The 25,736-nt window shown below is 36.1% G+C and overlaps 1 protein-coding gene across 2 annotated transcripts in view; it reads right to left on the reverse strand.

Moving 5' to 3' along the window:
* Positions 1-4,207: 4,207 nt before the first annotated feature.
* Positions 4,208-25,736, reverse strand: part of LOC145681256 (uncharacterized) — a 30,432-nt gene continuing 8,903 nt past the window's right edge. The window contains exon 2 of one of the 2 annotated variants that reach the window (XM_081752825.1): positions 4,208-7,271. In XM_081752825.1, the coding sequence (XP_081608951.1) occupies positions 7,178-7,271 (94 nt within the window). In that variant the 3' untranslated portion in view covers positions 4,208-7,177. The remainder of the gene's footprint in view (positions 7,272-25,736) is intronic. The other variant, XM_081752824.1, reaches the window with a different exon arrangement.

Here is a 25,736-nt window from a genome sequence, read left to right on the forward strand (position 1 = left end):
GAAATTCACTGAAACTCCAGTGCTAGAAATTCTCTGAAACTTCCGGTTTCAGTTTAACCTACATCATAAAGCAAAGATGCAGGAAGGAGTTGTTTTGGGGATCAATTTAGCATTGTGGGAGTATTTATCATCCTTTCTGTTAAACTCCTAATCAAACCACAAGTGGTGAAAAGGAAAACACTTCTGATTTTTAGTGTAGATAACTATCGGTATGGCTAGATCAAAAACGGTAAAAGACAGCGAAAAGCAGCTTTCTTTAATCAAGTATTTCAAGAATGTTCTATTTCGACTCTAACTTTCTACTAAAACCGAAGGTGGGGAAAATGAAACAGATTTCGTTTTAACTTTAATGTCTGTATAATGCAGCTAGAAGGGCTTTTGTGTAATTGATGAAGTGCCCCAAGATTATATCGCATATCAACACTAATCTCTATACTCAAAGCGGAAGAAAAGATCCGGTTTCCATGTTGAAAAATATTCCATGATCCTCTTTACGGTATTTACTAGTGTTCATTTATTTGTTTATTTTTACAATAAATCGACAGTCGTAACTAACCAGGAATAGGAATTCTGTCGTGTTCAATGGATGTTTCCTTTGGTATTCGTGTTGGTATTCTGCTAACATCTTCAGGTTATAGCAGAAACAAGGACTCATCTGCAGGAGCTTAAATGATCCGTTGAAGAAGATATCTAGCGAATATTCTAGTATAGTAATTTTAGTAGCCTGTGTCTTGCTTTTATTATGATACTGAAGAGAACATGATGAGAAAGATGATGGAAACGAAGTAAATGGAACTGAACAAAACAAGGTTACTTGTTTCGTTAGTCGCACGAGCAGCTTATCAGTGAAACTACCACAATCTTCGCCATCTATGTTGCCTTTTCTTTGCTCTGGGAGAGGTATTCATTAAAAATCTCAGAAGCAATGTGTGATGTCAGGGAACATTCCGTTGGAAATAACTGACGTCGTATGCTTAATTCATGATCCATATTCGCTTAACATTTATTTTTCCCACAAAATAGTCTTAACACATTCGAGTCGGAGGCCCTCTTTGCGTGGTTTCTCCCTCAGGACGGCGGTTTTACCATGTTTTTTGGGATTTTGTAAACAATCTACTACAAAGAATACAATTAAAAAATCTTTCATTTCTCAGCATATATACTCAGGACTATTTAATACACAAATCTCAAATCATTTGTTCATTTCTATATATTTTATTTATTTGTTATAAATGAGCCGTTTTGCAGTTTTAAAAAAAGTCCGACGAACAATACAATTGAATACTGAGGTACATATAATAACTTTTACAAGCAGTTACATCGTTGATAATAAAATACAAGAACCTTACAGAGTGATTGGATATCATGAAATTGCAAAATACTAGTTTACACTAAGAATTTAGTGCAAGGCTGATTTGTGCTGCAAATCAATCAAACCGATAAAACCAAGATATAGAAGTTATGTATGTTGATGACTCATTCACAGCTGCTTCGGTTGAAGCACAATTGACAAATTCGCGCGGAAACAGTCTCTCATTCTGGACTGGTCGCATTGTCGAATTTTTTTACAAGTACTTGAGGCATCACAAATAATAAATGAGAAGCCGAAACATACCTACGGACATGCGTTTGCCATTCAAAGTAACGAAACCTTGGGCCCGCCGGGCAGGCGGGCTCCGTCCACTGAACAAGAAAACATAGCCCACCTACGTGGCGGGCTCCGTCTCGAATGTGTTAATATCCACACCCTACCGCAGTGTCCAGGTTACATCCACGGACCTACAGAGACTTATTTGGATGACAATTAACGTCGCAACGGACCCATTTGTAAATCCATAATAGAACGGACCAACTAAGAGGTACATAAACGTACAAGCGCATAGCTTGGATTTGGTTAAAAGCAGGGCATAGGTAAGTTTTTTGACTCTCTCTTTGGTACATATATATATTCATATGGGGTGTCGGGTGAGAGAGAGAGAAAGCTTAATGCAAACCTTCTTGACGATTTTTGAACATGTTTTCGCACTTGGTACAAATGTCTCCTGGCTTGACTTTTCTCAGGAAATCAAGAATTTAGGTGTCGAGAGAGTTTAAGTGCTACTAAGAAAAAAAAAAAACGAGTTTCAGACCTCAAGACTTGATAAGAAGGGAAATATGGTTATTTTAACAGCAACAATGTTCTAAATTTGATTTCAGGTTGAGTCAGAATTCACACAAAAATATACTCCCATGGAACTATTCTTACAGGGTCACTGGAATAGATAGCCTGTTGAGTTATTTGTATCTCTAATTAGTTCTGATGATGAAAAACACATGTACAACATGCAACAATCAAAAGTATATTAATAGTACTTATCATGTCCAGATATAAAAATTGTGCTACTATTTTTACATAGAAAATTCTTGTTTCTGTTTTTTTTATAGATAAAAAATCATTTCTGATCATTTACTAGGTAAAATAATGGAAAATCGATGATTTTCCCAAAGCGATTAAAGTTTTCGATTTTTTTTTTTTTTTTTTTTTTTTTTTTTTTTTGAAGATTATGATATTAATTGCATTCTTAATCTATACCTAGGCACACAAGGGATCTTCAAATCTTACAACCAGAATGCTACTCACGAAGTATAAAATATGCTCTGAGATGTCAATAGAGAATAAAAGTTATCTGTTAAAATCCCGTAGTCAGACAGTAGGGCTACAGGCAAACGTATAGAATTCATGCAAACATTAACTTATCTCCTTATATCTAGATCATAAGAGAGTGTAAACTACCCTTAAATTAAGCTTTTCTTTTTAATAATTGCAAATGCTAGGAAGAAATATACGATGTTTGAAATAGCTACTTCTGGAGTACGTAGGTACGCATCCAGGATATCTGAAAAGGTGTTTGTTTCTCTTAGACCAGCTTCTTATATCTTGTTGAATCATCACCTACATAAAGAACAAAGATGGAATCCTGTCCTCAGCAATCAACTGATATAGGTTACCAATCATAATCGGAGAAATGTAACAACTAGGTTTCGAATCTTTATGACCCAAAAAGTTGGAAATATGCATGTTTTATGACCAAAAAATACAAACTATGACTTAAAATGTGCTCAAATACACACGAAGTAAATCATTTTTTACTGAAAATTTATTTAAACTTCAATTTTTAACAAATATATTTCTAAGAATAATCATTTGTTAAGACATTTTCGTAGTTATTTTGGCCTGAATGAATATCTGTAAGCTCTGAAGAATAGATCACAGCATATTACTGACATTATAAGACTAAAGCAGAATGACCGTCTCCTCATTCCTAATGATGACATCTATTTAAACAAAAATGAAACCCGTCTAAAATATGATGAAAAATAAGCCTTTGTATCACTTCAAGCCCACATGACCTCACGCCAAAATATGGTTCAAATATACATATATATAACGAACAGAAACATTTTTTTATGACAACAATCAGAAACATGTTTATATTTAATTATACATATAAAAGGATAACAGGATGAAGATATGACCTCATAGAAATCCGAGCTTTAATGAAAAACTTTATTTCTAATTTACATCTTAAACCGGATGTTGTGACTGTTTTTACAACATAATGTTCAGCCGATGTTTGTCTCTGATGAGGAGACAGAAAATATTGTACATTGATTTCAATGTAACTGTTCGTTGAAAAATGTCTCAGATTATTTACTGTGTCCTCTGTCATAGAAAAGGAAGGTATGATATGCTTATCTTCGTAATGTACCCGACAAATTCTTTACGTAATAATTTACTTCTTTTTCCGCAAATATGGAGCCCAGCAGTAGGTTTGGGCATGGAAATATAGGAAGAATTCGCACAATACACAGCTCACTCAAAATAGAAGATTCAATTTTTAAAGCTGAAAAGTACAGAAGAAAGGAAAGTATTTTATTAATAACTACCAGAACAACTAAATGCTCTTAAATTTTATATATGATTGTTTGGCAAACTTATGAATCTCTCGAAAAGATGATGTACTCTCTAGATAGAAACTAAGCCGTTGTAAGGGTGCACGTTCTTGGGTGTCCCAAAACCCTTGATTAAGGCACTGTATACGTACAGTGAATCTCCACTGGACATATTTAGGCATATGTATGCTGCATGTGTTGTGTCTTCTTATTCATGCCAATTACCTGTTTAATTTCAGTTATAACTATATTGATGAATGTGTATGTGTTAGTGAATGTGAAGGGATTAATGACATTATGTATGTTTTAATATGCGATTTTTTAATTTCAGTTTTGTTGGGGAAGACAGGCAGTTGAAAATTACAAAAAAAAAAAAATCCTATCGAGGACATTTTTGGTGTTTAAATATGTTTACTATACATTTGACTTGAAAGATTTTTTAGACAAAAAAAGAAAGGTTCATTTGTATGTCAAAAATTGTGAAGCAAGTGGATATAATAATCAAAATTGAAGTTAATTTTGTAGTCAATCACGTAAATACAGTGACTCCTATCCATTATAATTTAATTACATGGAATGCATGGATTCACACTTATACTATCAAGCTTTGCCTGTACGTGGGGAAGAATTACACGTATAATAGGCGCGTGTAATTAGTGTTTCTTTGTTTTGTAGTAGATATTATCTTGAAGTGTAAAGCCAAACCTAGGGCGTATAAACTTTTCTCTTTGTTTGTGGAAGATTTTTAAAGTGTAGTTGATTAATTCTTAACAGTGGTTTAGTTACTTAATGTATTCCAGAGTTAATGTGATACAAACATAATATCTGCGTAAAAGTCAAAGAACTGATTGCTGAAGTACATTTTACAATGTTTCTAGAAGTACTGCTCGATTGGTATCCACTTTTTATATAGTGTTTTTTTTTTTTTTTTACTTCAATGCTTTGATATTGTCAATGTTGTTTCCACAGGGACGTTGGTATGACTAGCTGTGTTTTACCGCTACAGACGAAGCATAGAGCCAAAATTAGAGGCGTCTCTTAAGGGAAAACATTTCGGTAAAATCAAGAGTTTTCTTGCCTGGAACTAAGGAAGGATAAGTATCAAAGGATGTTTATTTCTCATAGACGCAGTTCGCACGTAAGATGTTGGTCCATCTTACATTCAGACGAATTGAATCGCCTAAACTCCTGGATCATATTTGCACGTGCCTGTGCTGTGTGGTTGTTTTACAAAAAAAGAATTTGCGAGAAAATTTTATAAACTCGTATCACCTGTGAACTTTATAACCTTCATGTTTTAGTATCTTTTGCAGTGTTTGATCTTTTCCAAAATATTTCTTCTCCACTTTCTTTTTTCGATATACCAACTCTCTCATTAGTATGTGCTGCTAACATATACTTTGCCAAAATTGAACTTAAACTAAATCTCTTTTCAAACACTGAGCTGTTTTTCATGTGTTAATTACGTCTTCTGCCGAATATTAATTTTGCGCAAATCATATCCCACACTATTGCCATGGGAGAAACTTCATGGCTAAGCGGTTACAGTATGCACCTTTGGTGTGGGAATCCCGGGTTTGATTCCCGGCGGTAGCTCGTAGTTTGGATACCACGCTTATAAGAATGTCCACATAGTCTCGCTGCAGAACGGGACGTAAAACTCAAAATCAACTTCAAACTCTTGGTATTGAAGAGAAATTTTACCTATGTGTATTAACGTATGTATAAACAAATGCAGTTAGACAAATCCTTTACTGACAGTCTTGCCGCGTATGACGTTTCTTAACCGTGTATCAAAATACGTTGAGTCAAATTTGAACGTCGAAAAAATCTCCACACCGTTGGGGTAAGTAACGTTCTTCAAACGCATGTATCAACGTATGTTTAACGAACTTTGATCGCTCACTAAATTTCTTTCGTCTTCTCGCACATGTGAAATTTTCACACCTGTATGTATTACCATGTGCGCAGCTCAATCTGAACGTCAAGTAAATTTTTTCCTACGCCCTTAGCATGTGTGAGGTTTTTCACCTGTAGATACTAACATGTGTGCAACTAAATTTGAACGCTGTCAAAATGTTTCCATGCTCTTCCCATTTGTGAGGTTATGTGCATGTATGGTTTAACTTGTGTCTAGCATATGTGAAATTTTTAAATTTTATGTATTAGCTTGGGCCTAGTTAAATGTGCACGTTCATTAAATTTTTAACCACATTCTTGACATGTGTGAGGTTTTTTACCTGTATGGATTAAAATGTGTCTAGTTAAATCACAACGGTAAATAAATTTCTTTCCACACTCTTGGCACGTGTGAGGTTTTTCATTTGTATGTATTACCTTGTGTCTAGTTAAATTAGAACGCTGAAGAAATTTCGCACCACAGTCTTGGCATGTGTGAGGTTTTTCACCCGTATGGATTAACATGTGTCTAGCTAAATATGAACGTTGACTAAACTTCCAACCACAGGCTTTGCATGTGTGAGGTTTTTCACCTGTATGTATTAATATGTGTTTAGCTAAATATGAACGTCGACTAAATTTCGTACCACAGTCTTGGCATGTGTGATGTTTTTCACCTGTATGTATTAACATGTGTTGAGCTAAATTTGAACGTAGATTAAATTTCCTACCACACTCTTGGCATATGTGAGGATTTTCACCTGTATGGATTAATATGTGTCTAGCTAAATCACAACGGTAATTAAATTTCTTTCCACACTCTTGGCACGTGTGAGGTTTTTCATTTGTATGTATTACCATGTGTCTAGCTAAACTAGAACGCTGACGAAATTTGTGACCACACTCTTTGCATGCGTGAGGTTTTCCACCTGTATGGATTAACATATGTCTAGCTAAATATGAACGTAGACTAAACTGCCTACCACAGTCTTTGCATGTGTGAGATTTTTCACCTGTATGTATTAATATGTGTTTAGCTAAATCTGAACGTCGATTAAATTTCGTACCACAGTCTTGGCATGTGTGAGGTTTTTCACCTGTATGTATTAACATGTGTTGAGCTAAATATGAACGTTGACTAAACTTCCTACCACACTCTTGGCATTTGTGAGGTTTTTCACCTGTATGGATTAATAAGTGTCTAGCTAAATCAGAAGGGTAATTAAATTTCTTTCCACACTCTTGGCACGTGTGAGGTTTTCCATTTGTATGTGTCAAAATGTGTTTAGCTGAACTTGAACGCTGACCAAATTTGTGTTCACACTCTTTGCATGTGTGAGGTATTTCATTTGTATGGATCCTGTAATAAATTCAGTAAAATAGGGAGTGGAAATCTAGGTACACTATATGGAACAACAAAGAAATGCAGAAGTTTCCAGCTAAAATAGAACAACAAAAATATTGAATTTTTATCGTGAGGCTTTTCAAGGTAATCGTAAGTATTAGAATAGCGAAAGTGCTATACCTCATAACTCACCATAACCAAACTTTCAGGATAGCAATAAATCTGTTCTGCTTTTACACTATCTTATATGCGATACCAGGTTCTAAAAGTTAGTTTTTTCACGTTTTTCTTTACCGGGTTTTCGTTTACGATCTTTCACACGCACGGAGAATCAGATGTGGGATATTGAATGCACCCAAAATCTAAAATTCCATAAAAAAAGTGGAGATACGATGTTTTGCACTTTCCCCCCTATAAACTGATTTATAATACTATTGTAATATTACATAAAATCTTTTAGATTTTAGGAGAAGAGAACTATTGAGGTGTTTTAGCATCATTTCTGTTCTCCAAAGAAAAGCATGTCCTTTAAATTGATATCTCAAATCGCATCTACATTTATCTATCAGTTATCGGATTTAACTCAAATGCATACTACCACGTTACACTATGGAATGAACATCTGATTATTACAGGTGAAAATGGTGGTACGTTCTCACTGACAGTACTTTTGTATTATATCAATAATTTTTGTGATATATAATTTGACAATTCCGAGAGATTTTTGGAATTACAACTACCAAAACTGTTCGTATTATGACAAAGAAAGAAAACAACACTAAAACCATTTTTAAAATTTTGTAGAAAATACGTCATTTCAAGCAGTATGCTAATCTGTACGAGTGCTTCTAATATCATTTGAATACTCTGAGATATTAGGTTTAAAACCGTTATACAATCTTTAAGTCTATTGAAATACATCTAAGTGAAAAAAGCACACTTCTTATATTGAGAATGCTACGCCCTGAATATTAAGAAAATGAAAGAAACATGGTATATATTTAATTGTAAAAGAAAGGCAGCTCTACTATTTAAAATAAGTTAGCTATTTTGTTCAGTACCTACCTTTACCTGACATTTTATCATGTTACTTTCATTCAAATTGGTATTATAAGGAGACAAGGAGGATCAAGAAATACACGTCAAAAATTATCATCTCATGTATCTCTCTTGTCAAAGAAGGAAAATTAGCATAAGCTTATCGTTTAAAATAAACGGTTGAATGCACAGGTGTATTGGAAAATGCTATATTTAAGAGGGAGAAGAGTAACATTCAGCATAATATTTATCAGTACTTACAGTTGAGATACAAATTTTCTGCTGTAATTTCAGCAAACATGTGAATACCTTGAAAGTATACTTTACACAGATGAGCACTCTGTCTCCCCCTTTTGTTACTTTTTATTGCCTTTTTACGTTACTATCATTAGAATCAGTGTTCTATGAGTAAGAGAAAAACTTTAAATTGTACGCCAAAGCAGAGTATCTGACAAGTGGATTACGTTACGAAGGTGAAATTTACAATATACGAAGTTCAACAAAAAATAATAGGAAAATTGTTTCAGCTTCTGCTGACAACGCTGCAGTGGGAAACCGTCGACAGAGAGTGGCCTTGGGCCTGCTCCAATAGCACAGCACGTGGCACGCACGAAATATTTTTTATTGTGAAGTTAGAAATTAAAGAGTACGATCGTATGTTCGACCCCTGTCACAACAACGGAAGCACGTAATATTGATCAGTGCTACGCAATCGCCTTCTGTATGAAACTTGGTGAGACTGCCTCGATAACGTACCGGAAGATTTAGCAGACCTTGTGAGCGTGTGGCCCCCCTCACACCCATTCCATTATAATTTTCCCAGTTCTTCTTGGCTGAATTGGAATAAGGCTCCATGCACTGTACGTTGACGCAAACTGTGTTATGGTTTTATCTTTTTCTATGAGTTGGCAGTCCTTTGAGTGGTGACTTGTACTTCCTGTTCACCGAACAAAAGGGATGTGATGTAGTCGTGATGTTATAAAATATAGTACCATCGACTTAAATGTAATCGTAGAATGTTTTTACTAATTTCAATATTTTAATCATTATATGTTAATAGTGAACTGATTTAACGCCTTATGATCTATATATTTCTTGTGAAGAATACTTCTTACGGATATTTTTAAAATAATCTTCTGGTGTGACTAGCGCAAGCTTACCGACGCTAGATAGGGAAGGCGCGGGAACTAGTGTGTGTGTGCTATGGGACGCCACCAAAAAGAAAAGATGTAAACGACTCAGCAAAGATATCCATTGCTAATCAGGTCATCATTTATGATATTGTGTTAAAATATGTATGAGTGAAGTGTGAAACTTATATAATTTCGTCACCTACGTATGTTAAAGTAAATTTCAATGAAAATGCTACAAAACAACTAAATTTGTCTAAGATTGGAGATGCCACGTTCTATCAGTTCCTTGTAAATATTGCTGTTCTACAACAAATACCAAATCCATTACTGAATTTTACTCATATTAGCGATGAAGTAACGTAAGTAAGACAAGGGATAAATTTACTTCTTTAATTGTTAATCAGTGTACCACAAGTAACTTAACGGTCGACTATCCAGCCGGACAATAGGAATTGGAGTTATTCAAGGAAGTCTGAAATCTATTCAAAAGTGGGAAGAAGAATCTACTAAAGGATTGCCCTCCTAAAGAGTCCACTAACCCCCCTCTTTTTTTCTTGTGAAATCTCCAGAACCAAACTGTTGTGTGAAGTAGTGCTCAGTGATTAACGTGTGTAAAATAATCATCTCTCTTATCATGGAATGAGCCGGCTTCGTCGTCATATCATATATTTTTGAGTTGATCTTTTAAAATTCCTTTTCTTATTTTTTTATTTTTCTATTAACAAATACAAGGGCTTAAATTCACTATGTTAAAATGATAAAAGAAAGATCTAAAATACAAGTTTCAAAGGGTATCAACAATAATCATATTAACAAGATATTGAAGTAAGTATGTATATGATATGTGTAATATTTCGTGTTTGAGTAAAACCATTTTCGTGTATATTTCTGGTTTTCAGTTCTAATCCATGTTTGTCGCATCGATCACTACCAGAACGGTAAGAATTCAGTACTTAATATTATTCAACTTGAGTGAGTGTGAAGTAGGCGTGTCACTGAAGGTGGGTACGCGCATATGCCAGTTTGGTTTGGGCTCGTCTCAAGTTGCGATCTGGTGCAGTACCTCATAGGAATTCTAACCACTAAAACCACCCTTAGTAAGGCGTACCGGACAAGATTCGAACTCAGAAGTTCATGAGAATGTCTTTCCGAAAGGGGACAAGCGGGAATCGAACCCCACCATGTTATAAGAATGACCTTCCCGAACAAGAACACGATCCATTCGTGTTATAGCCTTTGGAAATATACTGTTATCAATGGCAGAGGTATATTGTTGGTACAAAATATTAGCGAAGGCAGAACAGAAATCGAAGATGAACATCGTAGTGGGCGACTCACAACAATATGGATGGAAGAGAGCATACAGAGAGAGAGGGAACTTCTCTGAGAGAATAGACGATTAACCGTGAAAATGATTGAGGATAAACTGAACATAAATCGAGAAAATGTGCGTCTGATATTAACTGCCTCGTACAAGCTCCCTTACCCCGTTTGTAGTGGCGGTTTAAGTTTGCAGGGTTGCCAGCATCAGCTTAAAGACATTCTTCTTACGTTATTTTCGGGTATCGTAATTAAAATCTTTACTGAAAACCAGTGGGCAAGTGTTATTGGCTTTAAGGAACGAAAACGGGAAATTACCGTTGTTTCCTAAATACATAAAATTACCATATGATTTAAATTCAAGGGCAGATTGTAAACCACATTTTTTTCTCCCCAAGTATTCCAGCTGGAATGGAGAAATTGCATGACGAGAGAGTTTGGAATTTGTGCTACAGAGATATCTATGTTTTCTTATGTAGCTCTAGCGACACAAACTTGAACTACGAAAGAAATATTGCGTCCTGTTACTTTCCCTCACATGTGAAGAGAAGCCAGTTATGATTAGATTTCAATGAATCAAAGGGCATACACCAAGAGAAAATTACTGTAACATGCGTACCGTATATGGGGACGATTATATGGACTGTTGCAATGTTTCCAGTTATTGTGCATTTCGCCAAGCTCCAGGCACCCGGTAACAGCTTCAACACCGCAGATTATCAGCGCCATCCAGCCAGCAATTCTAAGTGACCGTCGTGTGCACGTGCGAACCTTTTGCAGAAATTCAACATTTACTACGCTGTAGTGTACGACCTTGCTCAGGACACATTGCAATTCCATAAAGTAGGTGCTTAAGAACTTGACAGATAACCACGAAGCTCAGCGAATGATGACATGCTTGGATCACCTAACGCGTTATGCCATCTGTATGCAAACGTGGATGTCTTGGGCATACTATTAGACGCCCGAGACCAAGCACGTCTTTATGGACTGGAAACATACTGGTTTTCAACACGACAAAAACTAAACGTAATTCAATTTGCGAGAAAAGTGCTTGTGACAGAGTTCTGGGTTGTTTGTTGTTTTATTGGGAGATTTGTTAAACACTGGATCACTGTAAATGCTGCAGCGTAAATTAAAACTTTGGTTAATGTTGCGTCGTGCCCTGCGTGACAAACGCCGCTACAATAATGGTGACAACGTCAAACTTCATCATTACTGCCAGTCCACAAGTCTCTTTCGTCTCTCACTTTCACATCTCTATGTTCTCATGAAGAAATTCCTCACCGGTCAAAATTTTGCGACAGATGCGGAAGTGAAAACAACAGTCCGCACATTCCTATACTCCACCATAACAGACTTTCATGAACAGAGCATCCTGAAACCGGTACCACGCTTATAGAAACGTATGGAGAAAGTTGGTGACTGTAGAAAAGTGGATCAAATACGTAACTTTTTGTGCTTTGTTTGGTTTTGGTATATTAAATTTTTTTGGGAAAAAATATTGCGCGTTGCTTTTCGATCTGACCTCCTAATAAGATGTATTGCACAGTTATCCATTAGACACCATCTGATGCAGTTTAGTGATCACAGCTTTGCCAGCATATAAAAAAAAAAATAAACTAGGATACCTACATTTCTGTTGGAATGTCATGAAAAATTATTCAGCTGTGAACCCATACATCTGAAACACTACATATAGACTAGTTTCGGTATTCTAACATGTAAAACGTCTAAAACTGCAGAAGGTCTCGTGGCACAAAATTAAAAAAAAAATCAGGCAAACAAAATATTTTCATCATTTTTCATATAAATAACGGAATTTCATGTTAACTTATGTGAACTGGCAAAATGGGCCACAGAATCACAATTTTTGCCTAAGTAAATCTAGTTTAAATTGCCGGTTTTGTTCGCGAGTTAATACACAAAAATATTCAAGGGAGAGCACCTTGTTGGAAATTTTTCTTCAGTACATCTACTTAGTATTAAAGGTTTATACATGGTATAACCTTTTTTACGCGACAGAGGGATTGAAAATTATGATACAATATTCTTAATGTTGTGATTAACACTTAACCTATATAAATATTTAAAAGGCCGAAACTAGAAAAGAAGAACACATTTAAAATAAAAATTTTAAAAAATATCGTATTTCGAGGCTTCACCAACGGATTCCGAAGAAAATACACATTACACTTATACTTTCTTAGTTAAAGTTTCTTTTTCTTTGTAGAAATACGTCTTGAAACTGGTCAATATTTCAATCCAGCCAAAAGTATGACTGTGAAAGTGCAACGATCCTGAGCCAGTGTACAATAAGTTTACCCTGGCTCTGTATACGGAACGATCTGTGGAATTCAAAAGTTGAAGTTAAGCATTGGTATTTTTGATATACTGTTTTAGAGGTGTCGGGTGCTTGTTTCACTGGCTAAAAGCAAAGAATTTATTGTGCATACGTTCACGAAATTATGAATGAGAGCCTAAAGAGTTAAATATTTCCAACAGACCATGGTTCCAATAGAAGTTTTGATAGTAATTTTTGCTGTGTAATTTTACCTGCATATGTGAGAACTGAAGAAAATGCAATATACTCTTCATCGTTAAACTTAAGTATACATACGGTAATATACAAAACACAAACACCCTGTGGTTAAGTGGTCCCGTAGGTTCATGGCGTCAGATAAAGAACACCTCTACTGGATATAATCCACGATTAAACCAAACTACACTGGTTTTCTATCACGCACTTTAATAGGCTCCTGTTGTATAATCTCTCTTGTCGCTTCTGACCTACAAACCCGCCTACATAGTTTTATACTTTAAGAAGAATATTACAATTCCCATGCATATTTCTGTCGCAAACAAGGTGAAACTATTAGCTTAGATATTTTGTTTGCATTACTTTTGTAAATATATCTGATATATTTCTTTTATGAACATCGACTCTACATTTAGTGACGTGAACCTTCATTTACTTCACATAACGTTAAGTAAATTAATCAAATTTTGTTTTGAAAATTCGCAGGTCTTATTTCCTGCATGTTATTAACCATCTATATAATACAATATATTACAAAATGTAATGTTATTCAGCTTAATTAAAGGCGAGATAGTTGGGTAAATTATCCATTTTTCAACGTAGTATTGCATGTGCATTATTTACGGTTGAGATATCTTGTGAATCTGTTCAACAGACAGTATTTTCTTTCTACTCGATTACAAGTAATGTTTACAGGTCATATGTTAAAAATACAACTGTAGCTGTGTGATAGGTCTATACAAATATCTACATTTATCTCCATGATTACATGAACAACTATCACTTACAAAAATTATTATACATCCAAAGGAAATTTCTTCTACAACACACCACTGGTATTTTGCTATAGAATTATACAAGCTAGTAAACTTTTGTAACACACACATGAATAAAATTCATTGAACGGGACGAAAGTTTACTGACATAGTTACACATGTGCTAATGATCATTGCATATCAAAAAATGTGACCCAAATTAGAATCGAACTCACGACCTTACACTCGTAAGTCCGGTGCGTTACCGGACGCTAATGCAGAGTAGTTCTAAAGTATGATTACCGTCATACTAGGGGCCGTCGAACCCTTCAGCATGGGTCTAATGACACGTCAGAACGATTCTGCATAGAGCCCAATAGCTTTAGCTTTTAATTATAAGATACTTAGCAAAATGATAGAAGCGGACAAAGTATCGCGTACATATGAAAATGAGGAAATAAACAGCTGTTTAAAAATCTCACCGAAATATTTTGGTACAGTAAGAGAACTACAAATGATCAAGTTAAACGAGTTCGTGAAATGCTTTTAATTGATTGAATAAGTGATAGGATGTTAGCGAATGTGTGAGATATACAAAGTAAATGTCGAAATGGTAAGAACGTGGCGTGGGTAGCAATATATCATTGTCTTAACGACGAATTAAACATCGTTGCTTTACTTTTGGATAGTAGTTAAAATAACAATAACTGGTGGCACTGGAGGAAAAAAGGGTGAAGCAGCTACATCGTCCTTAATAATTCGCACGTCTGCCACAAATCTGTTACACTACTCGAATTTTTTCATCTATGACTAGGAGTCAACCTAGTGACATATATTACACGAATGATCAGTACCAATACCCAAGTTAAACAAGTGAATATAGATTTAAAGTGTGAAACTAAGACTTCCAAACTAAGCGAATTCAATATTCAGACTGGAGGTAATACCTCTGTAAATACTGGTTGCAGTAGAGAACAAGGTCAAAAATAGTGTTTGTTCCTTGGACACTGATTCCATGTAAAGAAGGGTTATTTTTTCTTACGCTATTAACTCTGTCCAAATAAATCTTGAAAACTATCGTTAATTTGAAGCACTTCCAATTTGAATAGAGGGTGGAGGGATGAGATACAAGCTACACTTGGGACGCAAAAAAGGTCTCAAAAACATCCCTCTACATCTTTTCGAGTTTTTCTGTATGAAAATCTGATAACAGAAGTACTAATAAATTCAACCACTTTCGGATTCGATGCGCTGCTGCGGGTTGTGAGCTTTTATATAAGAAAGAGAACTTATATTCTTTCCAAATATAATTTGTCGACATCTATTATCATTTGGGTTTTATTATGATAACCTTTGAAACCAGAAATGGACAGTTTCAACCTCTTCCGGTTTCATCTTAGAGTTAACGTAAAACAAAACCAATTCTTGTCAAATTAATAATTTAAAAAGAACTTATATCAATATGTTTTATCGATTTAATAAAACTGGTAATAATTGTAAGCTTGAAACAATTTCTGTTTTGGAACAGTGTTGTCGATAGTTATCCTAACTTCTCCTGAGACGCTAGAAATGGCTGAAATCTTTTTAAATAAAATAATTACACGCTATTTGTTACAATTTTCGTTTTACGTCGATAAAAGTTGAAACTGGAAACTGGTAATTTTAAACACTTATGGTTTGAATAGAGCTTCAACGGAAAGTAATGTTTCTCGACCAGCAAACTCGAGTCGAAGAACACATCCATATTTCTTAGAGTTTTGGCTCTACGCAAATCAGTGTTTAAACCGTAATGGTAAATCGAATATTTCCGTTTCTCGTATAGTACTGTAAATAGTCACGTTGAACAGTTTGAAGAAAATACTTCTCCCTATCTATTAGTGTTTGTTGTGTGACGATAAGTGTTGAAACCACACATCGTTATTTCTAATCACTTCTTGTTCGAATAGAATCTCAACGCAGGAACTGAACATGTTCTTTAAATGCCAAATCGATTGCAAGAAACCGCAAGTTAATAGCTTTTAGCGCTTTTGCTGTAAAAAAAAATCAGTTCTGAAAATGGATGTAATTGTAAATGGGATCAGCTTGCCATTTTAAAATTCTTTGTGTTTTATGGTCAACGTTTCCACCGGCTTGGCTAAAGGAGACAGTGATGATAAGAAATGAAAGAAATTGTGGAATGATAGTAGCGGGATGGGGGAATAAGCCCGACATAACCCACGCACACGGTGTTTGTCCAACACAAAGTTCACTTGGCAGCACTTGCGTTCGAAACAAGGACCCATGCACCAGAAGCGAACGCTCTACTACTGAGCCAGTGCGTCCTCACTTTAAGAATGTTGAGGATAGTCATTATACATTGTGTTGCGAAGCTGAATCCTCTGCACAAGTTTTTCTCGTAATCATATGTTGCAATTAAACGCCGAATTGTTTTCAGAGATCCGCGTTACCCTACCTGCTACCGTTTTCGTTTTGACACGAAAATGAAATCTAAGTGTTATGTCACACGCTTATGCCGACCAGGCTAAACAGGACAGGGATTATGAGAAATGAATGAAATATTGAAACGAAGAAAATAGAACCCCAAGGAAACCTACTTACACGGTGTTTGTCTACCACAAAGTCCGATTGGCGCGAACTAGGATTGCAGCACTACCCAGGTGTATCAGAGGTGAATGTTCAACCATTGACCCGTTTTCATTCAAAATGAAATTAAATGAATTCTTTAGTTTCACGTCTCACGGCTATGTCGGCTAGTCTAAAGACAAAGGAATGACGAGAAAGGAATGAAATATTGAAATGAACAAAAAAGAACCAAGAAAAATCCACATACACACGCTTGTCTGTCTTTGTTCAGAAGCTATAATGTTGAAACTGGAAATGGTCATTTAAAAAACTAGCGGTCGGAATAAAGACTTAACGGAGAAGATGGTACCGACATTTGGGAACTGAACCGATTGTAACAAAGCATATCTCGATATCCCTTACCGTCTTTTGTAGATAGAAGTCAGTATAGAAACGAATTATATTTTTAAATTTCAAACACTTCCGAACTTGCTAGATTGTTGCGCGTGTAGTATGTCATCTTTAGACTGTCCATTGAATGTAAAAAAAAAAAAAAAAAAAGTTTGTCAATATCTGTTATCGTTCCCGTTCTATGGTGACAAATATTTAAACCGAAACGCATCATACTCGGTTTTAATCGCTCCGGTTTCAATAGGAGTTAGCAGAAAATGTAAGAAGCTGAAGTAATAGTGAATTTGAACAACATCCAGTTTTGCCAGAGTAATAGACAGTCATGATACGTATGTTATATATAGATACTGAATCGTTTACAAACAATCGCTTCTCGTTGTGTGTTACAGCTACCTTCTGTGGCAATAAAGGCTAAAATCAAAATGACTAAACTGAATAAAGTTCGGTTTGAAAACAGGGTTAACGGACGAAATAGGACCTATTCATAAGACACTGAAATACTTATAATAAAATCATCTTGAAAGCATTGACCGTTTATCTTGTACGGAAGTCAGTCATGAACCGGACGTCATAGTAAATTTGAACTACTTTCCGTTTCGGGAGAACTGAGCGAATTAGCGCAAGTAGTAGAGCGTTTCCTTCGCATTCGGGAGGTCTTGGGTTCCATTCCCGTTGCCGACCATCCTGACTCGGGTTTTCCAGTCTCATTCAGTCCCACTAGGCAAATACCAGGATAGTACCAACTAAATAGGCCCTGGCCCACATCTGCCTATTTCTTTTGATTTTTATTGCTGTTGTTAGGTATCCACTATAAAATGGCCTCTGAGCTGTATTTGGTGATTGTTAAATAAATAAATAAATAAATTGAATAGCCTTGAATGTTGAGCTAAGACGATGAATCATGCTCAAACATTCGCTTCTCGATATGATAAAATTTTCTATTAAACTTATGCATGTAAACCCTTAAAAGTCTCAAAAGCTGCTTTGGTTTTATGGACATATTACTTACCAAAAAGACTTCTGTATACAGTTCATAAAACTAGAGGTGGTATTATGTCAGATTCCAAACCAGAAGGATCTATTTTCGAATTTCAGATTCGAAACCATTTTAAGAAATGAAAAAATATCCTTGATTTTACAATATATTTTCTACTAAAGCATACAAGAAACATTCCTACAAAACGCAGAATGTGATTCATTCACTGCTGAGAGATTACAAAAATATTTATTTCACTCGTATAATAAAAGTAAAATAAGGCCGAAAGTACATATAGTTACAAGCTACAGTGGCGAGAATAATCCGCATAATGTCAAAAGACTTTTCAAACGAAACAGATAAAAAATATGGTTGTTTTGTATCTAGGGCCATTCTCACGTCCAAAATCTAGAAAAACAACACATAATTTATTTTATTCATCTAGTAAGAAAGACTGACCTCAGGTTCCATTTTCTGAAGTTAGAAGAAAAAAATGCAATACAGAAGATGGCTGAATCTTAAAATATACTTGAAATAGAGCGGTTGTGAAATTTTTCGTGGCTTGTACTAGAGATCTTTTATGTTTCCTAAATTCCCAAAAATGATATCAATTTATGTCACTCACCGAAAAAATGACAGGATCTCTATTTTAACCATTCGCAGTTACAAGCCGGAAAGCAGCACTTTAGATACCCAACCTTACAAGATTATATACAACGATCCAAAAGCTTTTAAAGCTTGCCAGTAGAGTTAGCGTCATGCCAAATATATACTTTGACGATAGTTTCCAATAAGGTGCAAACAAGATTTTCTAAGCCCGAATGTGTTTGAAATAGAACGAAAGTAGTATTGGCCCCACTTTAGGACACTTTTTGGCCCCTGGGTCCCTGCCTCAGGACCCATGGTCCCTGGCCGGGGTCAATGACCTAGGGGTACCATGGCCCACCCCTTAATTTTGGCATGGGGTACATAGGACCACCCCCAGGACCTATAGTACCTGGCCCAGGTCAATGACCTAGGGGTACTTAGGCCCACCCCCTCTAGAATTTGGCAGGGGTACATAGGATCCCCCCCTTAAATTTTGGAAATTGCCAAATCTAAAAATTTGGTGTGATAGCCTAGGACCATAGTATGTACCTCTATTAGTATTGGGGTCTATGTCGTTTCCTTTCATGGGTAAAAAATTGCCAAAAAATTTAAATTTCGGAGGTTTTTGACCTAATTTATCCCCTTTGATGGGGTATTATTATCCTATATGGTTATATGTGCATATACAGGGGTTCATTACCTTTCATAAGACATGGGTATATTGGCCCACCCCTTCAATTTTGGAAATTGCCCAATTTAAACATTTTGGTACAATAGTATAGAACCCTAGTATGTATTACTATAAATTTGGGTGGTCCATTTCGTTCCCTTTCAGGTGTACAAAATTGCCAAATTTTAGTACAACCACATGTTTGGTTTTTGGCTCATTTTATTCCCTTGGATGAGGTCCTATTACCTTATATAGTTATATGGGTGTATACAGGTGTTTATTTCCTATTGTAAGACATAGGTACATTTGTGCACCCCTTTAAAAATTTGGCAGGGGTGCCTTGGCCCATCCCTTAAATTTTGGAAATTGCCAAATTTAAACATTTGGTATCATAGTACTGGACCCTAATATATATTACTACAAATTTGGGTGGTCCACCTCGTTCTTTTTAGGGGCCATTTTGTTCCGCTTTAGGGGTGAACATGGATACCTTGGAATCGTCCCGAGTTCGATTCTTGGAAATGTTGAATTTAATGTCCCCGCGAAAACGATGATGAAAAATGGTGAAAACATGAACTTCCTTGACTGAGGATTGAAGCAGGGACCTCATACAGTAGAGACAAACGCTAAGCGACCGTACACGTGTGTTGATAACTATGCAATGGTCCCGAGTTTGATTCTTGGTGTTAGTTTCAGGAAATGTTAACGTCCCCTTGAAACGATGATAAAAAATGAGAAAACATCATAAACTTACTTCGTTGTGGATTGAAGCAGAGAACTCACACATCAGAAACAAGCGCTGAGTCACCGTACTCCATTCAGTGCGAGCTATTTCACGTATGAAAAGAACATGGACAGATTATGTTACATTACTACACATTTCTGCTCGTTGTTACGCATAGAAGTTTGTTATTGTGAAATTGCAGAATCTGCTTATACTACATCAGCATTTTTTTCTCAGCTGACGGACTTTTAAAGCGCAACTTTAGATTCATGTCAAAGACAGTTTCATAACATATCGATGAGTGTTACATTTTTTAATCAAGTTTAAGGAAAATTAATCACATTTTAGATGTGTTAATTTGAATGTCGTAAAAAACTAACGAGTCAACGGTATGATGTCATGATCAAAATTGCGATACTAGATGTCGTAACGATTGATGTGTAAGGAGAAAAACGTGAATAATGTCACAACCAATCAGATTGCTTCTTACATCACGTTTCGGCTCATGATACATGATGAAAGCTGTGTTTTCATTGGTTTTCCGTGATGTCATTGATTCATTTTCCTCGTTTCTGATTGGCTGATAGTGTTGTCACTTTATAGTTGAACCCGTTTCAGATCTAAATAAAATTCTTAATTTCATTTTGAAGTTCTACTTCCACGAAGATCTTGAATGAACGAAGATGTACGTTTTGTGTCAGCGTAACTTTACTCCGTTCCTTGAATTTGAGGTAAGTATCAACCGCGTTTCTTAATATCAATGGAGTGCTTTTGAAATGAGGATAACATTGTTATCACTGTTTTTTATTTTATCATGCAATATTTAGCAAATGGAAGAATAACCCTCACTTACTTGACCGGGGATCGAATTAGGAATACCACACATTAGAAGTAAGCACAAGAAATTTGTGGATTTTGGTTTAGCGTCCTTTCAGTAGTGAGGCTAGGAATACAGCTTAGTGTTGAATCTGATCGCATACTGGGTGTTGAACCCGGGCCAGAGGTGCGTAACGCTAACCACTTAGCTCAGTTTCTGAAAGTTACCATTAACTTAAACAAAGAAAATACGCACGATTTTGTTCCCTTCAACGTGAGACGTGGACTTGCAGTTTAATGTGGGATCTGATCTCCCGCCGAGAAACGAATTCGAGTCTTTCTTGCCTTAGCTCGAGAAAAGCAAGCGCATGAGATTTTGTTTTCGTTTCATGTTCGTCATACGTTTTAAAGTTCAGTGTCAGAGGAAAAATGCTCACTACAATGATTCTCTTAGCACGCTTAGAAAAACAATTTCATTCATTCTTTTTATCACTACAGAAAGTTAAGTCAGTTACATGTTGGTCCCGGGTTTGATTTCCAGTATGACAATAAAAATTTTAACAGTAAAACTATTTGAGATATGATAATTCTTTTAGAATTGATCGTGTAGTCATTTTGATAACGTAGTGATCTCTGAATTCAATTTTAATTCGTGCTTTTTTTTTCTCTTCTCGTTTTAGATATTTGTTTTCTTTGCCTATTCCTTTTCTGCTTACCTTATCTTTTTCCTATTTGAATATGGCTACTTCTGGCTTTACTGTCTTGCGAGAAATCAATAGACATTATCGGCGTTTTAATCTTGAAGGCCGAATGCTGGAATTTCAAATTAATGCTCCGACCAGTGGCACCGATATTGTTGAATGGGTTCAGGCCTCCTTTCAACAGATGCTGGATTACTTATTGGAAAATGTCGACGAATTATACGATGGTTGGATTATCGATTTTATCTCATGATGAGAAAAACAAACCGTTTTATCTATCTTTTCGGCGTGCAAGTAATTTGACACTGGAGACTTTATGGGCTTCCTTTGATCGCATCCTTCAAAGTAACGATAGTTTTCTCATGAACGAACCTTTTATTGTACATTTTCATCATGTGGATGTGCCCCGTGGATTTGGGAGAATGCGTCGAGGTCTTTTATTAAACGACGAATTATTAAAGTGCAAGAAAGGCATTTTACGAGTGAAAAACACCGACAAGAAATGTTTGGCTTATGCAATTGTGATTGCTATTGGACTGAAGAAATATAAGGATACAAATAAAAAAGTTTACGATCAATATCGCAAACAGCGCAAGTGTGTTGTTCTCCCTGACGTACATGAGCTTTTGTCTCGATCATCAGTGAATTTAGACCATGGGGGATCCGTGGAAGAATTGCGACAATTGCAACGTTACTTGACAAATTATAAACTTACCGTATACACTAGCTTTTCCGGAGAAGATATTCTGTATGAAGGACCGGGTGGCGAAGACAAAATTCCAATCAATTTAATGTGCATCAATTCTAATTATGACATCATCACGTCATTAACAGCCGTTTTTTCTACTAAGTACTATTGTGTTGCATGCCACAAAAAATATGATCATCTTAATAGACACGTCAAGAACTGTTCGGCCATGTGTGAGAAATGTTTGCAGAAACCACCATGCAGTAAGATCAATACGAAGAAGCAGTGTCCAGAATGCAATCGTGAATTTTATGGTGAAACATGTTATATAAATCATCTGACTGTACCATACCATAAAGGTCAACCAATATGCAAGATGGTGAAACAGTGTTCCAAATGTCTACGCATTTATTCGTTTGTCCATACAGGGGAAAGACAACATCATTGTACAGATTATTTTTGTAATGTGTGTCGTAAACACGTTACGTCTACTCACCAATGCTACATGAAGCCGGATACGACTCAATTAAAACCTGGAGTTCCATCAGTGTTACATGCCAAGAAAGCTATGATTGTCTTCTATGATATCGAAGCCACACAGGATACTTTCTTCGATGAAGACACGTTCATTCATAAGCCCAATTTACTGGTGGTCCAACAAGTATGTTACAACTGTGTTCAAGATGAGGATATACATCATCCGTGTGAAGTTTGTGGACAGCGGGAACATATTTTTCAAGATGATCCGATCAATGCCTTTCTTGCGTATTTACGTCAACCACGATCCAACATCAAACTTATTGTATCTTTGGCACATAATTGTAAGGGATATGATGGTCATTTTATTCTTAAAACTTTAGTGGAAGAACATGAATTGAAACCTACTTTGATCTTGAACGGAGCAAAAATTTTAAGCATGAAAGTGAATCACTTATCGTTTATTGACTCCTTAAATTTCATGCCAATGGCTTTAAGTAAATTATCCAAGGAATTTCATTTACCAGCGACCAAAGGATATTTTCCACACTTTTTGAATACTGATGCAAATCAAACGTATGTGGGAAAATTACCGGACATCCATTATTATGGTGCAGATGAAATGAAAGTGGATGAACGAGAGAAATTCATGACATGGTACAACGAACACCAGAACGATACGTTTATTTTCCAAGAAGAATTGGTAAACTATTTTGTCCAGGACGTCAACGTACTTCGAATGGCTTGTATATCTTTCATGGCCACTTTTGAACAAGAAACTCACGTCAATCCTTTCCTAGAGGCTATCACTTTGGCGAGTGCGTGCAATTTAGTATTTCGACGAAATTTCTTAAAACCCAATACTATTAGCATTCTCCCTGCACGAGGATATCGTCACAGAAACAATCAGTCACGGATTGCTTTGCAGTGGCTTGCCTACATGGAAGAAAAAGAGATTCATTCAATTTTGCATGCGGCCAAAGGTAAAGAAGTTTATGTTGCTGGTTTTCATCTGGACGGCTACTACAAAGATCCCGACACTAAAGAGGAACACGTGTATGAATTTGAAGGCTGTAGATTCCATGGCTGTCCTCTATGTGTCCCTACAGGCCGTAATCAACCCATTTATGAGAACTCCGAAGAAACGATGAACTATCGCTACGAGAGAACACAGCGTAAAATCAAATTATTACGATCCATGGGATATAAAGTACATGAAATGTGGGAATGTGAATTTCGCCAAGTGTTAAAATCCAATCCAGCATTGGCCTCTTCTTTAAGCACACATCCTTATACTAATAAGACACCATTAAATCCAAGAGACAGCTTCTATGGTGGCCGTGTAAATGCCATTAAATTGTATCACGTCGCAAATGAAAATGAAGGCGAAGAAATAAAATCCTTGGATATCGTTTCCCTGTATCCTTATGTGAATAAATGTGGACGGTATCCAATAGGGCATCCACGAATATATCTACAGGGAGATCCAGAAATGCCGGCCATTCAAGATGTCAACGGATTAGTCAAGTTGAAGATTTTGCCTAGCAGAAATGTGTTTCATCCAGTGCTGCCATTTCGCTCAAATAAGAAGTTGTTGTTTCCACTTTGTGCTGCCTGTGCCACAGCATTAAATCAAGATTCTGAATGTACACATTCGGACAGTGAACGAAGTCTAACAGGAACGTGGGTGTCCTATGAAATTCAAAAAGCCATTGAACTTGGGTATCAAGTCATTGAAATTTACGAAATTTGGGATTACGACATCACCGTATATGATCCAGAAACCAAGACTGGCGGATTATTCAGCGAATACATTAACACATTTTTGAAATCTAAGCTGGAAGCTTCTGGTTGGCCTGCCAATTGCGTCACCGAAGAAGAAAAGCAGCAGTATGTTCAAATGGTACAACAACGTGAAGGCATAACTTTGGATGCAGCAAATATAATTACAAATTCAGCACGTCGTAGTCTTGCAAAACTCTGTTTGAATGCCTTCTGGGGACGACTCGCTATAAGAGACAATTTCAGCCAAACGACCATCATTAACGACCCCAAAGAACTGTATCAGAAATTAACTGCTCCAGATATAAAAGTCAATCAAATTTTACCAGTTAATGATTCGTTGTTATATCTTTATTGGCAGTATGAAGATGATGTTCCAGTACAAAATCACAATGCTAATGTTGTCCTTGGAGCATTTACAACGTGTCAAGCTCGTCTGGAACTCTACAAATATTTAGAATTGCTGCAAGAAAGAGTACTATATTTCGATACAGATTCCGTGATATTCACGCAGCGACCATCACAGCCCACAATAGAACCAGAAGTATTTCTTGGTTCAATGTCAAATGAACTGGAATCAATTGGACCAAAAGCATACATTAAAAAATTCGTGTCTGGTGGCCCAAAACAATACGCCTTGGAAATCTACAACCCCGAAACGAAATCAACCAGTTATGTATGCAAAATTCGTGGGTTTACACTCAATTATACTGCAAGTCAAAAGTTAAATTTCAATAGTCTGGAGCAAATGATCATAAATCAATCGAGTGAAAAAATCTCCATTAGCACGCCGCACAAAATTTACAGAACCCACGATCATCATCTTGTCACAAAACCTGAAGAAAAGAAGTACAGTTTCAACTATAAAAAACGCCGATTAATACCAGACACATACGAAACATTGCCCTATGGGTATAAAAAAGCCAGAACAGAATAACAGCCATATTTTTCCCTAATCCCACCAACATCACCTTTCAAAGACGGCAAAGAATCAACACGGGACATGCTTCAACGATGCACGAACGGAGACAAACTCAGATGACATCACCTTGCAGAAATCAGTGGAGAAAAAAAAAGGAATTCAGGTACGTCACATTTGCGTTTCTTTTCTCACCTCATTCTCTCTTGATCAGTTAGTTCGATGTTAATAATCTGTTTTTCTTCTTTCACAGGAAACAAAATAAATATTATCATGCATATTTATATGTTTTATTTTCTCTTTACAGAATTTGTACCCGTCACGGACACGTCTTCCTTTGAAGAAAAAGAAATTCTGTATTCAATTTCACATGCTAAAAATAAATGTACAAAAACATGATTCTGTGTTTTATTTCACATCCTAAAATCAAATTCTTTTCATGTACTGCGATTTCAATTTC

Source organism: Thermobia domestica, chromosome 3, assembly GCF_964235325.1.
Source record: "Thermobia domestica chromosome 3, izTheDome1.hap1.1, whole genome shotgun sequence".
Lineage (NCBI taxonomy): Eukaryota > Metazoa > Arthropoda > Insecta > Zygentoma > Lepismatidae > Thermobia > Thermobia domestica.